Genomic DNA, 17,430 nt, shown 5'->3' on the forward strand with positions numbered 1-17,430 from the left:
AAAGATAAAGTATAACAAAATAAAGATAATAAGTCTTTAAGAAAATAGTAGATAGGAAAATATCATACCAGGCGAGGGTGAAGCTTGAAGAGAAGGAGGCGAGGACTCCGCAATATGGTGAACCGGAGACGCTAGCGGTGACACTAGTGGAGAGCGTGGTGCATCATCAATCTTCACAGGACATGTAGGAGATTCAGGCGTTGAAGAACGCCGTCTGGATTTTTCTTCCCATTCTCCTTCATAATCTACAGACTCATATACATCTTCATCCAATATTTTCGAGGATCTTGAGCCATTGTCCAAAGTTACTGGACTGATAGGTGTCGGAGATACACGTTCACTAATATTTTTTGTGTTATTGTCCTCAGAGTTGGACAGCACAGGTGAATCATGAGATGTAACACTAGGCGAATTTCCCTCAGTGGGAGCTACATCAACGACATTATCGTTCGACGGAGTTTCGATTGGATTTAGGGCCACTGGTGACTCAGAAGTTTCACGCTCAGCTGAAGGCAAACTATCTTTTTCATAGTATAGCGGCGAAACTGGAGATTTTGGTGACCTTGCTGAAGGCGATGGTGATTTTTGTTTTCGCGGAACCGAAACTGGTGGCGTAGGGGAAACTCGTTCTATATACTGTATTTGTTCACTATACTGTGTTTGTTCACTAGATTTATGTATTGGAAAATCGTTATTTTCCTTATTTTCACTTCTTTCGTCATCACTCGGAGGGGTAAACGACGATCTAACACTAGGATAACTCTTTTCACTGGAGGTATTAAGTTGAGATGCCAAATCAGTTTTGGTTTTACTTGGTGATTTTACATGTTCTCTTCGCGTTGGCGGAGAAACAGAAGATTCGGGTCTCGGTATAGGTGACACTGAATTGTTAGCTCTCGGGGACACAGGTGTAACAATTTTTATAGGACTCGGAGTTTTTGTGGTAGATGTGACTCGATTTAATAACGAAGAAGGAAGAGTAGTAGGACGTTCTAATTGGCTATCACCGGCGCAAGGCGAAAGTGGTGGAGAATAAACACGTGAAGGAACTACATATCTTTCATGAGCGTCTGGTGACTTTCTGTCTTGGTAACTACTGCAGTATTTATTAGAGTCCACTTTAGGTTCATCATTTCGAGATTGGCGAGATTTATTAAAGTGAGCAGTCCAATTTCTCTGTTTCTCTATGAGCTCCTTGTTAAACCTTCTGTCTGGTTTTTCAGGTTTGGGTAAAACACTTGGCTTCACAGGTTTCGGCGGTGGTGCATTTGCACCATTTGCCAGACGATCACCATTAACAGCAGGTGTCGGCATCGGTGTTGGCGTCACGATTCGTCTAGGCGGGCTAACAGAGCCTGCAGAACTGGAACGAGACCGCGCTGGTGGAGTTACTCCACGGGTCCCTGCAAAACTAGCAGCCGCTGACGGTGATTTCTCAATACGAAATCCACGATTTTCTTCACCCAATTTTTCAAAAAGTGCACGTGCGTTGTTGAACCTTGCCAAATGACTTTCGGTTCGGACGCCTGTAACGTCGCTGCCGCGAACTTCGTCTTCCTCTCTCGACGGCATCCCTTGAAATATATTCGCAATCTTTGAAACTTTAGTGCCGGAATGTCTTTTCTTGCACTCCTCCATACTAGCCGGGTATGCCCGTTTTAATCCGACCTGTAAGAGGAAATAACCAGTATTAATTCTTGATCCATTGAAAAATAGATTATAAGTAGTTACAAGAAGTTAATAAAGTAGAATTAGATAGGCGCGATGCAAAATGCGTACTGGCGCAAGTAGTCAGCGCTCGGAACGAGCACGGACGCGCGACTCGTGGCGACCGACGACGCCGAGCCCGGGTTGGCTTGATTATTCTCTACGTTAAATTAACTTGAGATAGCGATAGTGCTGATAACAACGTATTCTTATTTAAACGCTCAAATCTAATATTTCGGTGTTTACTGATGCGCTTTACGGAGAAAGATAATGTGCATCATTTGCGAGTAAGTAATTATGTCTAGGCCTAGGGCATATAACATAAACAAATAACTACTTATAGCTAAAGAGCAAAGTTATTTAAAAACACTTCCTTCCCTTTCTTATAAAATAAATACTATGTACATTATAATACCACAGAAATATGTAGCGCTTATCTTAGTGTGAATCACACACATTTCTGATATGACCTGAAATAATATACGATAAGATGTCTGTGATAAAAAGATAACACAGATAACTGTTCAATCAGCAATTAATGTATACTTCATTTATTGTTTGCGCACAAATAAAATCACAGACGAAAATAATTTTATTCAATGTGTTAATTGTATAAGTGTATTCAATATGTCTTGGAGTAGTTCATTTTGGGTGTTACTGTTTTGCTGTAATGTTATGCGAGTGAGTCCGCAATGTCAGATAGCACAAGCATGCATAACTGATTTTAGTGCTAGCAACTGCAGTGCTGGCCAACAATGGGTACCAAATTCTATCGCGAAAGGGTGTTGCCCCTCGTGCGTTCCAAGCGGTGGTAAGCTATCGTTATTAAAATATGTTTATAATTATAAAATTCACTTAACAGTACAAAAACCGTGTGCATAATTATTGTATCATACTTCACTTACACCGACGGATGTTAAGCTATTTGTTATTCGATCTAGTCATTGCGATCGCCGACCGCAGTCTCCGGGAAAGAACTTGTTACTTTGGAGAAAATGTCCGGTTGTAGGTCTTCGATTAATTAACTAACGTGTGTGCCAATTGCCCAACAATTACCTACCTTGACATGACATATTACGTTTACTTCAAGAATATTTAGCTATTTAGCTACTTATCACATACATGATCCTTGGCAAGAAGCTAAAATAAATGTTTATCGGCGAATCAAATTACCGTAAGAATAAATTCGCTTAAATTTGGTAATTTGTCAATTTACCACTTATTACTGGGGCAAGTCAGCCAGTTGACGGTCAATTTTGGCTCTGGCGACTGCATATTTAGGATCTGTATGAGTGAATCTATCAAGGAAGGATTGGGCTACAAAATAGGGACTACCGGTTTTACAAACGGAAATGCAGAAAACTAATGAACCTTCAAAGGTTACAACTGTTTGATTAAGTTAGAAACATCTTTTTTGAAAGGAAATTGCAAGATCATAAAAAATTACCTTGGAAACGAAGTCATTATAGAAATTCGCTCTTCTATATCGACATCTACTCGCTTTGTATTTGTTTAAGAACTGACTTCCAACGATAGCACGCAAATAATAATTTCGTTTTATGTTACTTTCGTAAAATAGAAAATTAAATGTGCAAGTCATTAGTGAAACGCGTTCCTTTGTGCAGAACTGCGACCATAAGCATTATCCTATGATAATGAACCCTATGGTTTCAAGCAATATCCCAAACAGTTAATGGTATATTTAGTAACCGAGATTTTATTTGTTGCATTAATCATTTACAGGTGCTACCCCCCCAACGGAAGGTTGCGATCCAAACTATTCCACTTGCTTGCCTGATGGACGATATGCGCCGGTACAATGCAAGGGCGATCGATTTACTGGCAGGTATTGATCTCAAATCATCAATAACGAGTTATTTAACCTACAAATACCTTTCTTAAATAGAAATTGATTTTGAAATTTCCTCTAAAATACCAATGAAGGGAAGTTAATTATGCAGTTGGAACAATTTTGAAGACGCAGTCATAGTACTTACTTAGTTAAAAAAGTATTTCAAGAGATATTTATTAACGAATTACTTTTTAAACCAAAAAACGATAATCATTTTTTTAATATAACTACGTATACTGACGCATTGGTATTGAGAGTAAAATTGTTTGGTTTTTTTAGATGTTTCTGCTCGGACCCAAACGGAAGAAGAATATTCGGACAAATGTGGAGGGACCAAGCGCAGCATATGACGTGTGGTAATTGTTATAAGCTACCATATAAAAACAATATCACGAACCGGAAATTTGTACATAATAAAGTGATTAAAACATGCAAGAACTTCGCTAATCACCGAGTCTTGCATTTTTCAAAAATTTCCAAAATGCCAAGTTTCATCATTAACACGATCTTACTTGGTAGTAACAAATAGTAACTGATTTCACTTATGACATGAATTTTAAATAGGTAGAGGTATTTCATTGATTCTTTCACATAAATAAACAATAATTTTATGCTTATAATAACATTAATAGGTACATAACGTCAAACCATTACTAAAACTATCAAATGCCTATATTTTATTTTTAAACTGATTTGATGAGATCTTTTTCTTAGGACAGAAAATGCATTAATGAGGTTTCAAAAAGGAAAAAAGGTTTTATTGTTCAATAATATAATGAAATGATCTACAGCATGTAGTCGTAGAAGAGCTGAACTGGAAGCAGAAGGCAAGGTCGTGACGCTTCATTGTTCAGCAAATGGTGATTACGAACAACTGCAATGCGATAGTGGGATGTGCTGGTGTGTACATGCGAGGACTGGACAGCCAAACGTCACACCTGTTCACGAGGAAGATATGGAATTCCTTCCATGCTGTATGTATTTATTTCATTTTTTAACCTCCTCCTACACATTAGACACATTACATTTATGTAAGTTGTAATGTGTTCACATTACTGTTAATGAATTTCCTGTTTCCCAATTTGCTTTGATTAAGTTTATTACTGATAGTGATAAAAGAAGATTCGATTCAAATAACCTTCTCTTTCGAACAACCTGTACATATGATATGAAATATTTTAGTCCACACGACAGTAAAAGAAAATCCAAACGATTCCGCCACTGTTGTAGATCATTCGCTTGCTCAGGAGATGCAACAACAGGATACACACAATATTCACAAGTGATTCACGGTCTGAAGATATTATTGAGTGACCAAAGGCAATTGTACACAATCAGTTTGACAAAGAACCCACATACACTTGTTCAAATATGCTGCATGAAACTAAGTCATCTGTTTGATTTTTCCAGATAGAGAATAATAGTAAAGTATAAATAGTTCTAAAATACCTTGCCATAATAGATTTAACGACGGTCTAAAAGGTTTCATCCTTTATAACTAATGGTACATGATTATTATATCAAAAACAACAATTTTATTGCATCTTCATCGTTATCTATAACGGAATTGAGTATTATTAAAAGTACACAAGGCGACCTTGAGTATTACGCTATTTGAGTATGGTATATCCTTTAAAATATTAACTAGAAAGTGACCTGGTTTCAAACAATCCACTTTTGCTCGTAGTGCAATATTTATGCACGTAGGTAATAAATACAGGTAGGTTGGGCCGGCTCGGGTATATGTGTACAGTGACGTCATTACTTAGAGGGCAGCCACCCTGCTTTGCAATGGCATCGATCGCTATAATTTAGAATACTCTACTAAAACGCGTCAACCACATCATTAAGTACTGATCTAATATACTTCCTTTTAAAATTACAGATAGTGCATCAGTTATTGGAGAGCGATATCTAAGAAAATGCGAAAGTTTGTCTATTGCCAATGGATTTATCCGGTACGAGCAGTCGACCCACGGAACTAATTTCCTTGGTAGTCCTGCTTCAACGTGTGATTACGACGGAAGTTACGGACCGATTCAAATTTTGAATGGCATGTATGTAGGACATCTTTTTAAATCTTTAAACTTAATTTCATAACATGATAATAGTTCAGAGGTGATAAAAGCGATTATAATAATATGTAACCGTTTAACAAATCTTTCAGAGCTTACTGCACCGGTCGAGACGGAAAAATATTAGGAGCCTGGCAGACAACAGTAGCTACTATGCAGGGAATGAATTGCAGTGAGTAATACACTTTTTTTGTCATTTGTATAAAGAATTAAAGGTCGTAAAATATTACGATCACAATAAATATTGCGATACAATCACGCATGCCTTACAATTTCTCATATTATCAGTCAGCTGTCAGGAATTATTTTCTAGTCCTACTCGGTTTTTAAGTTGTAATGTGTGGGTGGTGTTGGTAGCTCTTTCATCTCAAAAATGTATTCATCTATTTCCAATGTTTGCTAAACCAGCGTTCTAGAGTCGATATACTATTATAAAGGAAAGAATGCGACACACTTTCGCTCGAACTGGATCTAAATTATCATCTTATAAACTAATTCAAATACCTACGCACTTGCCACGTCCATATAAAATATTTTATAATGCATTTTCTGTTTGTCCGAACATATTCAATTGGAAGTTAATTGATATTAAGGATCTACCGTTTCCTATTCTTTTAAGATAGTGGCATTCTTATTGATGTAATTTGCATATGTTGTTTACTATACGCGCATAAAACAAGACAGGCTGGAGGGCATCGGCGTACCGTTAGTGTGGCTCATTCGCATTGTGCCACTACGACCGGTTGTCGGCCGTGACCCTGTTCCCGATACTTCTTACGGTTCCACCCATCTCACCATTCAGCTGGAATGCGGAGACTTACTTCACCAATTAATTCAACAAAAGTTGCTCTTTGGCACGTGAATTGGCCAATGTGACCATGACACTGTGATGAGGTACAACCTTCACCATGTAGAATTTGTAGCACACTCTTCTGCTTACTGTTCTCATTGAGTAAATCACTGATAGAAGTATCTCACTAACTTCCGAAACATGTAGAACATTCGAAATTCTCGAAAAATTAGAATGGCGACAGTTATGAGAAATTAATTGACCGTAACCCACACCTTTGACGATAAACGTAAAGTCCGAAACGATGGAATAACCATTTTTATTATTAGCTAAACCTTGAAATTCAAGCCTCTCAACTTGCCATTCCAATCTTCATTATTTGTTTCATGAATACGATACTTCTGACAATACAATTGCGAAATGGGGTCATTTGTCATAGTGATCTAATAGATTGTGATTTCATGTCAGTCGTTAGAAAAGAACGTGTTTAAATTATTTAGTTTTGTGATCAGTATTCTATGATTGGAACAGATTGTGCAAGAGACACCATGATATACTTCCCGGAGCGAGGAATGACAGTGACTGAAACTTGCGAGGCGAACGGGAACTACCAACCGCTGCAGAGTGTGGGATCAGTGTACTACTGCGTCGATACAGACGGTTATCACACAGAACTGTTTGAAGGAACACCACCTGATTGTAGAAAGTATGCTGCAACGTAGACCTTTTTGTCACAATATTTTTAATACCTATAGTGGAACATAAAAATACACTTTTAATCTACGTTCATAGGTACTTCAACAAATTGTTAAACGTTTCGATTTTCCAATGGCATCGTGTTACCGATATTTTTGTATTACTAACAAATTATAGTTTTTCGTTAATGATTTACTACCTATATATATCTTTGTGCAAAAATTTTGTTCTGAGGTCTTAGTACGAGTTTGTTTTACGTTTAACGAGATCGAAACGTAAGCCCGTTAAGTCCTCTGATTGGTTTATTAATTGAAGCGGGCCAATCAGAGCGCCCGGATGCGGTGACGTTCCGATCTAGTTAATCGTAAAACAAAATCGTACTAGGTCCTCTGTTTTTATTTCCCGAAGTGTGATCGGATAGTGAAGTTTTGTCTTATGTACTAGAACCCACAGGCATCCCTTATAGAAAATTCTAAAAAATCTGAAGTTGTTTTGTTGAACTGATCTTTGGAATTACCAAACTATGGTTGCTTTTCCGCCAGAGATGTGCTATGCTACGAATATGTAGTAGCTAAGCTATGAAATTTTGTGACCGTGTCCACTGATATGAAGCTATGTAGCTGTGCAAGAAAGATGCGCAGCTCGAATATGCTATGTGTACCAATGAATATGGTATAGTGTAAATCAAAAGCATCCACAGCAACGTAGCATAGCCCTCTCTGGTGGAAAAGCATCCTAAAACTGAGGTTGTAATAATTCAGTGCTTGAAGACAATTAGGTACTATAGGCAGACTATCTTATATTACGCTAACATTGATAAAGAAAAAGGATTTATTGACTTACCGGATAAATGCATACTCATAAGACGCACTCTGTACCGTGTGACGCGTGTCACCCAACCTCGGGGTGCCGCCGCTCACTCGCCTCGCGAGCTCTTCCATCTGCAACATTACACTACGGTCACGAGTGCTAAAGGAATTCAAGAGCTGACTACTGTTGCTAGCTGCTAGGCTATTATAACTTTCTAGCTATACTGAATTAGCAATACCGATACATGCACCTAATATTTTGACTCAAGCTTCATTAGTTATCAATTGCCTAATAATTATAGTGCCATTAGAGCCACGGGTTATTCTCGTTAGAGGGACATAGCATTATAAAAATGTTCTTTATTACTACGTAAATACGAATTAAGCAAAACAAATACATCAGTTAATATTTTACGTGTCATAGTGTTATGGTAAGATCGGGTTTCATTGACCCTAGGGGATAACTTTGACCCAAATTCTATAACCAGTAGGTATCCAGAACACAAAGCATATTAACTATTAGTATTTCATTGGTCTAAAAGTTTAGGTCAAAGTTGCCCCCTAGGTTTCCCGATCTTAGGGTAGTCAATGTTTTGCCTGTTTCATATTATTTACTTTAAAGCGGTTGGTAGCGTGACTATATTTTGACTATAACTACTATCGCCTATTTAATTTCTAACTTAGAACATTTTATTGATACCTAAATTTTAAACTAGTGGCCTAGAGTTTAGTAATTTCACATTTTAAATTCCAATCAGGTTATTGCAATTCAACTATGTATTCTGAATGTCTTTCCTAATTTTCTGCTGGTAAGAGGCAAGTAAAATTTAATGTTGCCTTTGGGCCATATTTATGATACAACATTGCTATCCCGTGCTAATTTGTGGCCTAGTAAATAGGGCAGTGTTCCCCAAAGACACGGTACATTTTCAGGAGTAGTTAGCTAGAGCAGAGAAACGAGGTTTGTAGAGTACCTACGCACTCTGTAGTTCAGTAGATATTATTATACATATTTCTATACCAATGTTTCACAGTGTCTTATTCAGTTATTCAGTTGATGTTAGCTTAACCACTACATATTTTAACATTTTTGATTGTTTAGTGCAACGAAAAGGTTTCAAAACTGCTGACGCGATTTGAAAAATTGTTTCGATGGTATCTCCCCTGGTGTTGCTGCTTGCTGGTGTCTGTGGGCGGCGCCGATTGTTTACCATCAGGTGAACGTCAGGTCGTTTGTCGCCCATATAACTACCATATAAAACAGTACGGTATATTCGTTAATTTGTGCTGTCTTGTGCATTGTCACAGTGAGTATTTTTTATCCATGCATGTGAAAGTACCTAACCTACGGATACCTGTGAAATTCTAAAAGATATGTTTGAGAAAACCCTAAAATTAACGACATCTGTATTTAAATACGGTTAAGTAAAACATCGGGACGAAACCTGGGATTAGTATAATTTCTAATTTTGAAATTGTCAATCCGCCTTGAGAAAGCATGGTGATTAACGCTCAAACCTTCTCTGTGTGAGAGAGGGGATTTGTATATCGCTTATAGAGACTGTTGATAAAATCCTATAGATGAGGTCAAGTTGAAGAAAAATCAAATGCTGTTCTCTCACTAACGTTAAAAATCTAATAACTAAATGTACAGCTCTGATATTCAGTTAGTTCGTTTAAAATCAAATTAGTTATATTATCTAAAAATAATTATTTTTAACTACACTATCTTCAGACATCTGTTAAACAATTACCTAGTTTTTGGGGCAGTTGCGGAAATAACTAGCGACCTCCCCTCGACTTTTGCACCAAGTGGATAGAGAATAAGCTAATTAAAACTTTGCTAAGAGGTTATTAATTCCAGATCAATTATTCAACTATCAAATTATCGACTTGCCTGCGGCTTGCGGAGGATTTGCGTTCAACAGATTTTAGTTCGCAGTCAATATAAGATATAATTAGTGAACGAATTTTAGGGCTGTTAAGTGTATATGTGTGCCTACGCAGTTTTTTCGCCCGAGTAAACATCTGCGCGGTAGATATTTAGGTTATTTTGGGTGACGACTATAAATGACGTGATAGGTACTTGTTTCGTCTGTTAATAAATAAGTGGTTAGTTAAGACTACGTAAAACTTTGATAAAAATCATATTACGACACTAGCTGATAGCCCACGACTACGTTCGCGTTTATTATGGACTTTGTGACTAAAGATACTTCCAAAACAAAATATGTATTGCAATTTTTGTGCTACTTCAGCAGCAGAGTTTGATGACATAATTTTTTCTTCTTCTACATCAGCTACCTGCCAATAAAAGTCCTGTCACATCAGTCCAGTCGTTTTAGAGTTTTGTCAGAACAAACGGACCGACAAAAAATTATAAAAAATAATATTTTGCTCTATGTATCGTATGTGTTTGCGTAGTGTATATTTAAATGCTCGTTGTAAGTATAATGCGGTTATTTCAACAGACACTCCAATTTTATTTATTAGTCGAGATAAACATTTTCTGTAACTAAACAGAACAAAAATTACTAGGTCATGAACTTGTAACATTCTGATTTATATTAAAACTTGAACTAATTAGGTAGATGATGTTTTAGTGTTTACTCAAATAACAGTTCACGTTACTTTAATATGACTACGGCCTCCTGGTGTGACTTGAAACTGGTCGAGTTACGTCGTCGAACAGTTATCTTACCTACGTGAGTAAACCGTAAATTATTAGTTCCAATCTTATTACAGCTAGTTAAGATAAATTGTGGCCTTTGTGGCAGTTTGTGGTTTGAAGACTGTAATAGAACCTGGAGCTGTACTGGACACATGCAATAACTTTACTTAGATGTAGGTACAGATACATAGATAGGTAGACAGGTATAAATTATTGTAATAAAATGTTAATTTAATTTGATAATGAGACACCGTAATTAGGAAGTAATATGGAATTAGATACTTATGCATTCGATATCTATAGGCAGTCTAAGTGAATGAATGCCAACGTGCAATACTGCTAATGCAATGTTGATGACTAATGCACTGCATTTCCCTTCGATTAACTAGTAGAGTAAGCAGCCGCGTATCAAAGTACGACGGCGACGTCGCGCCTGCCTAACGAGTATGGTCGTTGTAAATCGAGTCGAGTGTCGTTGATGGAGGGTGGACCGGAGGGCGACACGTCCGTACCCCACCACTTGGACACGCCACAACCCCTCTCAACAGAGCACGCGAACGGCGAACTAACCACTCTATCGTATCATATCGATACGTACGATAGACGTTCTTTATTTCTACCTGTCACCTACTTAGATTGTTTGCTTTTCAGATATAACTACCTAAACATATCGATATGATATTGTATCAGTGTAATCTGTGAGAAAGTATAACACTGCCAACACTGTAGTGGCCACCTATTTAGATCACGTGAAATTACGAACTTAAAAAATTCTTCTTAGATTTTGGTTTATGTTAATCGATTTTATAATAATAGAGATAGAAAGCATAATAAGTTATTGTTAGAAGGTCAATACTTTCATTGAAATGTCAGAAATGATAGAACTTCTATACCTAATTAAATAAAAATATGTGATGTCATAGGTAAACTATCTGAATAAGATTACTCACTCAATTGTGACATCACAGTTTTTTTGTGTCAAATAGTTAACATTGCTTTTATTTTCAGTGGCGTATTTCAAATTAGCTAGAAAATAAAATTTGAAAACTTCTTTTCCAAATTAATAATATAATTCTTTCCATTTTCAGCAAACTTAGCTAGATATAATCTGCACTAGCCTAAGTACCAATATTATAAATGCGAAAGTTTTGTATGTTTGTTACTTCTTCGAAACGGCTGAAGGGGTCTAGATGAAATTCGGAACAGGAGTATATTAGATCTATAATAATACATGGGCCATTTTTTATCCCATAGAAACACGGGTAAAGTCACTGACAGAAGCTAGTATTATAATACCTATCTACATAATCTATTAAGACAAAAACAAAATTTTGTGACTAATTAGAATGTAATGAATAATAATTAAATTATTGGTTCTCAAAATAGAAACAAATGGAATATTTTACATTTCAAATTAGAATAAGTTAAATAAATTATTAACTTTCAAACTACTTAGGTAAGTAATAATAATTTTAAGTTTTTATTACATAATACTGAATAACTTATTTGGTATATTTCCACAAGATATCAAAAAATACACATATAGAGATAATATATCAGTATAATTATGTGAAGAAGCAATAATGGCACTTTCTTATTTATTTCAATCAATACTTCAACTGATTGGAATTAATTATCAAATTGAGCCTCTCTGCATAGTAACTATACTGATGTAATTATTATATTTTCCTAATATCATTATGTAGGTATTTAAATTGATAATTTTATGGTGAATGTTATATTTTCATAAACATAGCAGTTCATTTTCCCTTTAACAACTAGATTAATCTGGTTAGTTTCTCAGCCACAATTGGTTCATATAATAAGTTAGTCCTTTCAGATAATTAATATCAGTTAGGTTTATTTATTTCAGAATTGGTACTTCTTTTTATGATCTTCTTTATATAATTTTGTGTTAGAGATTAATTTAATAAGTGACTGGAATAATTAAAAGACTGAATTCTTTATGTAATTACTAAAGTACCTAAATTAATTACTAAACTACCAAAGGTATTAACCAAAAATCACAGTTTACGCACATACATTAATGGAGAAAAGCTCTACTAGTTTCGAGTTACAGAGGGACTTCATCATAAGGAGAGTGCGGTGATGCAGTAACGTTGTGCAGCCTACTCAGCCCACAGTCTACTCCATTAATGTACATGAGTAAACCATGATTTTTGGTTAATTTAGTATGTCCCACGGTAGAGACCTAGGTATTAACCTACATTTTGAAGCATATTTAAAGTAGTACTAGTCTTTACTAGTTCTTATGTCTTTAGTATAAAAAAAACTTGTTATAACCTTTCTATTAATGATAATCTATTAGTGGCAGAGATTTAGGTACTTGCTATTATATTATATAAAATCAAAAGATCATCTAAGAATGATAGAAAACTAATCAATGTAGATTTTTGTCTTGCATTTCTAAAATAAATATAAACCAAATTTTTTACTGACAAATAAATCATATCAAACATAAATAAATCCTCCTGCATTTACTTATGACAAGGTAGGAAAAGTTGAATGTGTTCTTTTTAATTTTATACTTCCTACCAAGTACCTAGTTAGATGTTCATTTGTCTTATAATAAAACAATAATCATTCTAGTGATATAAAGTTGTAACTCCATCAAGTACTCCTGTATTGCTGAAGAATTTCTGTCAAGGCTTGTCAGTAGAGAACTAGAGAGAGATTAATCAACAATTAGGGCAAGGTACCTTATGATTTGATAAAACCTGTTAGTACATGTAACACAATAGTTTTAATTGAGTAGTAAATTAATTAATTGTCATAGTACTCATAAATTGTTACTGACCTTATAAGATCGTCACGTTTTCTCCAACTTGGTGCAATCCGGTTTGCCACATCAATACGAATTTGTAACACATATCAGAATAACAGATTATCACTATTTCACTTTTTTCACAATATTCAATAATTATTTACGTAGTTAATATTCACTACATAGCTAGACCACACGCCCACAAAATAGCGTACACAAACAGTATTCATTCGGAAGCTAAAATTTAAGTAGATGCTTAATAAACGTCAATAACCCGGGCCAAGCGGCTGTGAAGATAATTATTGTTATCTATATCTCAAGAAACGTAACACAAATAAGTATTGGTTTTGATAATTTCAATACACTAATAGCTTGCAGCTCCAGTAAAAAAATATTATATACAGTGGATCATTTCATTCATACATAAATAAAATAAAACTAAGTTCGCCACTTCCCTAGCTATTCGTCGTTCACTCTCGCTCGTCCCGGAATGGCAATGTTACCAGCGTACGGAAGTGATCGTATTTCTCCCAGTCGGTAGAAAAAAATAGCAGATACTATTTGTTTCCGCGTTTTGGTCTGTATAAATTAACAACTTATTTTTAAATTAAATCACTATAGTACTATTTCTTGTTACACATGCATAACAATAAAGAATTATATTTGTATTCGTACTTTTATCTGCATTTATTTGAAAAAATAACTATAACACGCCATCTATCGTGTAAAAATAATTCAAAATCTTTGCAAATCGATAGATTTGTGTACAACAGCTAAATAATTTATAATTAATTTTTTTTGGAAAAATAAATGTGTGGAGCGGAACTTACAAATAGAACTAGGTATTATCTTTCGACAATCTGTAACTGTGAAGAATACTTTTTATTATTAATTTAATATACCTACTTGGTAATTACAGTCCAGTAATATTTAGAATAGTCTTATAGTAGTAGTATAGGTATTTAGTCTTTGATTATACAGATTGTAGTTTATGTTCCTAGAAGTGACTGAACTGTTCTATGCAATAGGTCTGTGAATCCCTCAAGCCTGATGACACCTGATGAGTGGTTTCGACCTATTGAACGAAATACCAACGAGATTGATGGCGTCATGTCCATATCATATCAGAGGAAAGTAATTTACCTAATTATGATTGAATTCCTGAAGGAACAGCTGGAGTTGCTTAGTCACAAGACTACATCAGACAGACATAGTAAATATGTAGTTCCTATTTACTGTGCCACCAATTTTGCAATTTTGATGCGAATTCGCATTGCATCGCATCGCAGTTTTGTGTGAAGCCCTTATAGGTGCTATGTAGTAGGTAGGTATAGATACTGCAGACCTCATGCTAGGCAATTCAATGTAGAATCTGGATAATCGATAAAAAGAAAAGATGATCGATATAATAACTGAAATAGATAATACTTTGTCTGAGTGTGTACCTCTTTCTACCTACACTCAACTACACTGAACCAGGAATCGAACCCGAGATTAAGAGCTATGGAGTCATTTATGGATTGCGGGCCATTTTTATTATGTTAGTACTTAATAAAAGGTATTAGGTATATAACTACAATTATAAAAAAAAAACACTAAACTGTGATCTAGATAAATCTTTTATTGTCAGTACCTATTTCGAATGTTTCTTTTATTTACAATATCTCGCAACATTTCTTTTTTCTACGCCAACGGGATTCCATTGAGCGCCGTTTATAAGCTTTTCGCATCCTTTTTTTGTGTGTTGTACGACAACACTTGGACAGCTTTCGGTGTTTAAAGTGTCTAGAGTCCTTAGCTTGTAACTTGGCGCATTCACACGGGGTGCCTACTCGGCTGACTGTGTCCATTGCGCTGGGACATTTTCGTTTCTTTTTGATACATTTCTTGTAACATTTATCTGGCTGTGGACAGGGAGCCGGTCGGGGTCTATGTTTATGGACGCTGCATGTCGGCGCCGATACGCACGGCTTTACACTCTTATTGGAATATACAGCTGCAACATAGGTAAACTTAAGCAGTAACAATAACAATATTAGGTTTTTTTTTTAATAATTCTAGACTTTTTATAGACTAAAGGGGTAACGACCAGACGAATCGCCTCATGGTAAGCGATTAGCCAAAAACCTGCAACACTAAAGGGTTAAAAAAGCGTTGCTGAACTTTTTTAAAAAGAGAGTACGTTCTTTTCTTGAAAGTACGAAGCTTGTATAGATTCAGTAATTATGCTGCGTTGGACGGCTCATAAAAAAATAAAAAAACTGCGGGATCAAAAACATTAGTGCAATTATTTTATAAATACTTTTGATAGAGTTGTTTAAACTGATACTACCTAAGTGTGTGTGTAAAAATTGTAATGTGTAACCACGGAAAAATTAAATTGTAACTATAATAGGTCTAAGGATTTCGTTTCGTTCAAAGTAAAAAACCGTATTTACTCAAACATAGAATTTATTTCTATATTAACATAGGTAAGCCAATAATAGTTAGGGTTCAACATTTCATACAGACTAACGCAAGAATCTTCGGTATCTTCAAGAAACCTCACAAAAATTAAATGCACATAATATTTTATGTATATTATGTAGTTATAAGTATTTCAGAAGTTTATTTGTATGAAAAGTAATATAACTGAGGTTTCTTATTTACAAAATAACACAATTAGACATGTTCTTTAATTTTTTCCTGTCGTCTTGGCCCTGGTGTTGGCAATTTGGTATAAATATTCTGGCTCCGTTTCGTTTCCCCGTACTATTATAACGTTGACTATACTGTGTGCCAATCAATACATTGATGGTTTTTAATCGTTCCTGTATTCTTTTCTCACGCTTAGAGATTTCAACAGGCTGTAAATTCCTGATAACGTTTATTTTTTTAATACGTGTTTTATAATCGGGTTTGTTTTTTGCGCTAATCCTTTTCTCCAATAGGGATACTGCGCTATGGCATGCTTTTAGTTTTGTTGTACGACACCGTTGGCACCGTCTAGCGCATTCCTTAGTACGAGGGCATTTTTGTATAGTGTAAAGACTTTTCTGATGTCTATGTGGTACGGACACATTTAACTGAGTACACCAAGAATAATAAGGCGGCAGCATATTCATACCATTACTGTTGACAAAAAATATAAATCATTATGTGAAAAACTAATTAATAATAAGGATACAACTTTAACAATGATATAAGCAATTAATTCAAAGAAGCCAGCCTCGATTAAATTGTTCAGTTACTAGGTAATAATTACGATTAATAAATAATCAATCTTACCGCAAACTCTGTAGAAAAGTCATATACATTTATTCACGAACCATAACATTCCTCTTAAATATCTAGGCACAGTCGTTTTAAAATGAACAGGGAGGACTATCTATGTAATAAAATAACAGATACTGATTTTGTAATTCATAATAATTAATTATTGTCAGTTATTAACAATAAATAGCTGAATAGGTATATTATTATAAGCGGATAAAAGTTTCGCCCAGTCTATGAACATACACGTTTTACAATATTTCACAACACTTTTTCCGTTTCAGTCGACCTCTGTGCCCTCTGCCGGCGCAACAGTCAATTTTTGATCTCTTACTGCCCTGTTTTCTCGTGTACTTCAAGTACGTATGTTTTCCTTGCAATCTATCTTTTTTCCTCATTTTAGCTTCCTTTGATTTCCGTTTCAAAAACTTTTCAACTGCTTTAACGTTTCTTGGGTTGCTGCATTTAGCCTTAAATTTGCCACAGGTTCCACATTTTGATCTTGATCTTGTAGACATAATAGACACAGCACTGCGACATGGCCTTATACCCTTTGAAGTTGTTTTTCTGAGACATTTTTCGGGATTCTTGCATGGCGGAGGTGTGGGATGGCAACGTATCGGCGTGCACGAAGCTGATGGCGTGCATGGTGGATGCATAGACGGCGCCATTGATACAAATTGCACAAGCTATTGCTCTGAAAATTAAAAGAAACAAATGTTAATGCATACCATCTCAACAAAGTAATAGAAGCCAGCATCAAAAAATCAATTTAACTGCCACTCAAGTTACG

The 17,430-nt window shown here is 35.5% G+C and overlaps 2 protein-coding genes across 19 annotated transcripts in view; one reads left to right on the top strand and one right to left on the bottom strand.

Moving 5' to 3' along the window:
* Window positions 1-13,885, bottom strand: part of LOC118272816 (neurabin-2) — a 33,143-nt gene extending 19,258 nt beyond the window's left edge. For 4 of the 18 annotated variants that reach the window (XM_050707899.1, XM_050707906.1, XM_050707892.1 and 1 more), the window contains exons 1-2: window positions 3,155-3,324; window positions 69-1,668 (exon numbers count right to left, since the gene is read on the bottom strand). In XM_050707899.1, coding sequence (XP_050563856.1) covers window positions 69-1,668; window positions 3,155-3,307 — 1,753 coding nt within the window. In that variant the 5' untranslated portion in view covers window positions 3,308-3,324. Of the gene's footprint in view, window positions 1-68; window positions 1,669-1,779; window positions 2,034-3,154; window positions 3,327-3,956; window positions 4,223-7,963; window positions 8,062-13,418 lie in introns of those variants that run through there. The other 14 variants (XM_050707894.1, XM_050707897.1, XM_050707904.1 and 11 more) reach the window with 9 other exon arrangements.
* LOC118272819 (thyroglobulin) lies at window positions 2,222-7,192 on the top strand. The gene is made up of 7 exons (XM_035589515.2): window positions 2,222-2,518; window positions 3,451-3,553; window positions 3,839-3,915; window positions 4,351-4,533; window positions 5,445-5,616; window positions 5,727-5,806; window positions 6,956-7,192. Exons 1-7 carry the CDS (start codon window positions 2,335-2,337, stop codon window positions 7,144-7,146), a joined length of 990 nt encoding a protein of 329 aa, XP_035445408.2. The 5' UTR covers window positions 2,222-2,334; the 3' UTR covers window positions 7,147-7,192.
* Window positions 13,886-17,430: the final 3,545 nt, after the last annotated feature.

Source organism: Spodoptera frugiperda, chromosome 4 (genome assembly GCF_023101765.2).
Source record: "Spodoptera frugiperda isolate SF20-4 chromosome 4, AGI-APGP_CSIRO_Sfru_2.0, whole genome shotgun sequence".
NCBI lineage: Eukaryota > Metazoa > Arthropoda > Insecta > Lepidoptera > Noctuidae > Spodoptera > Spodoptera frugiperda.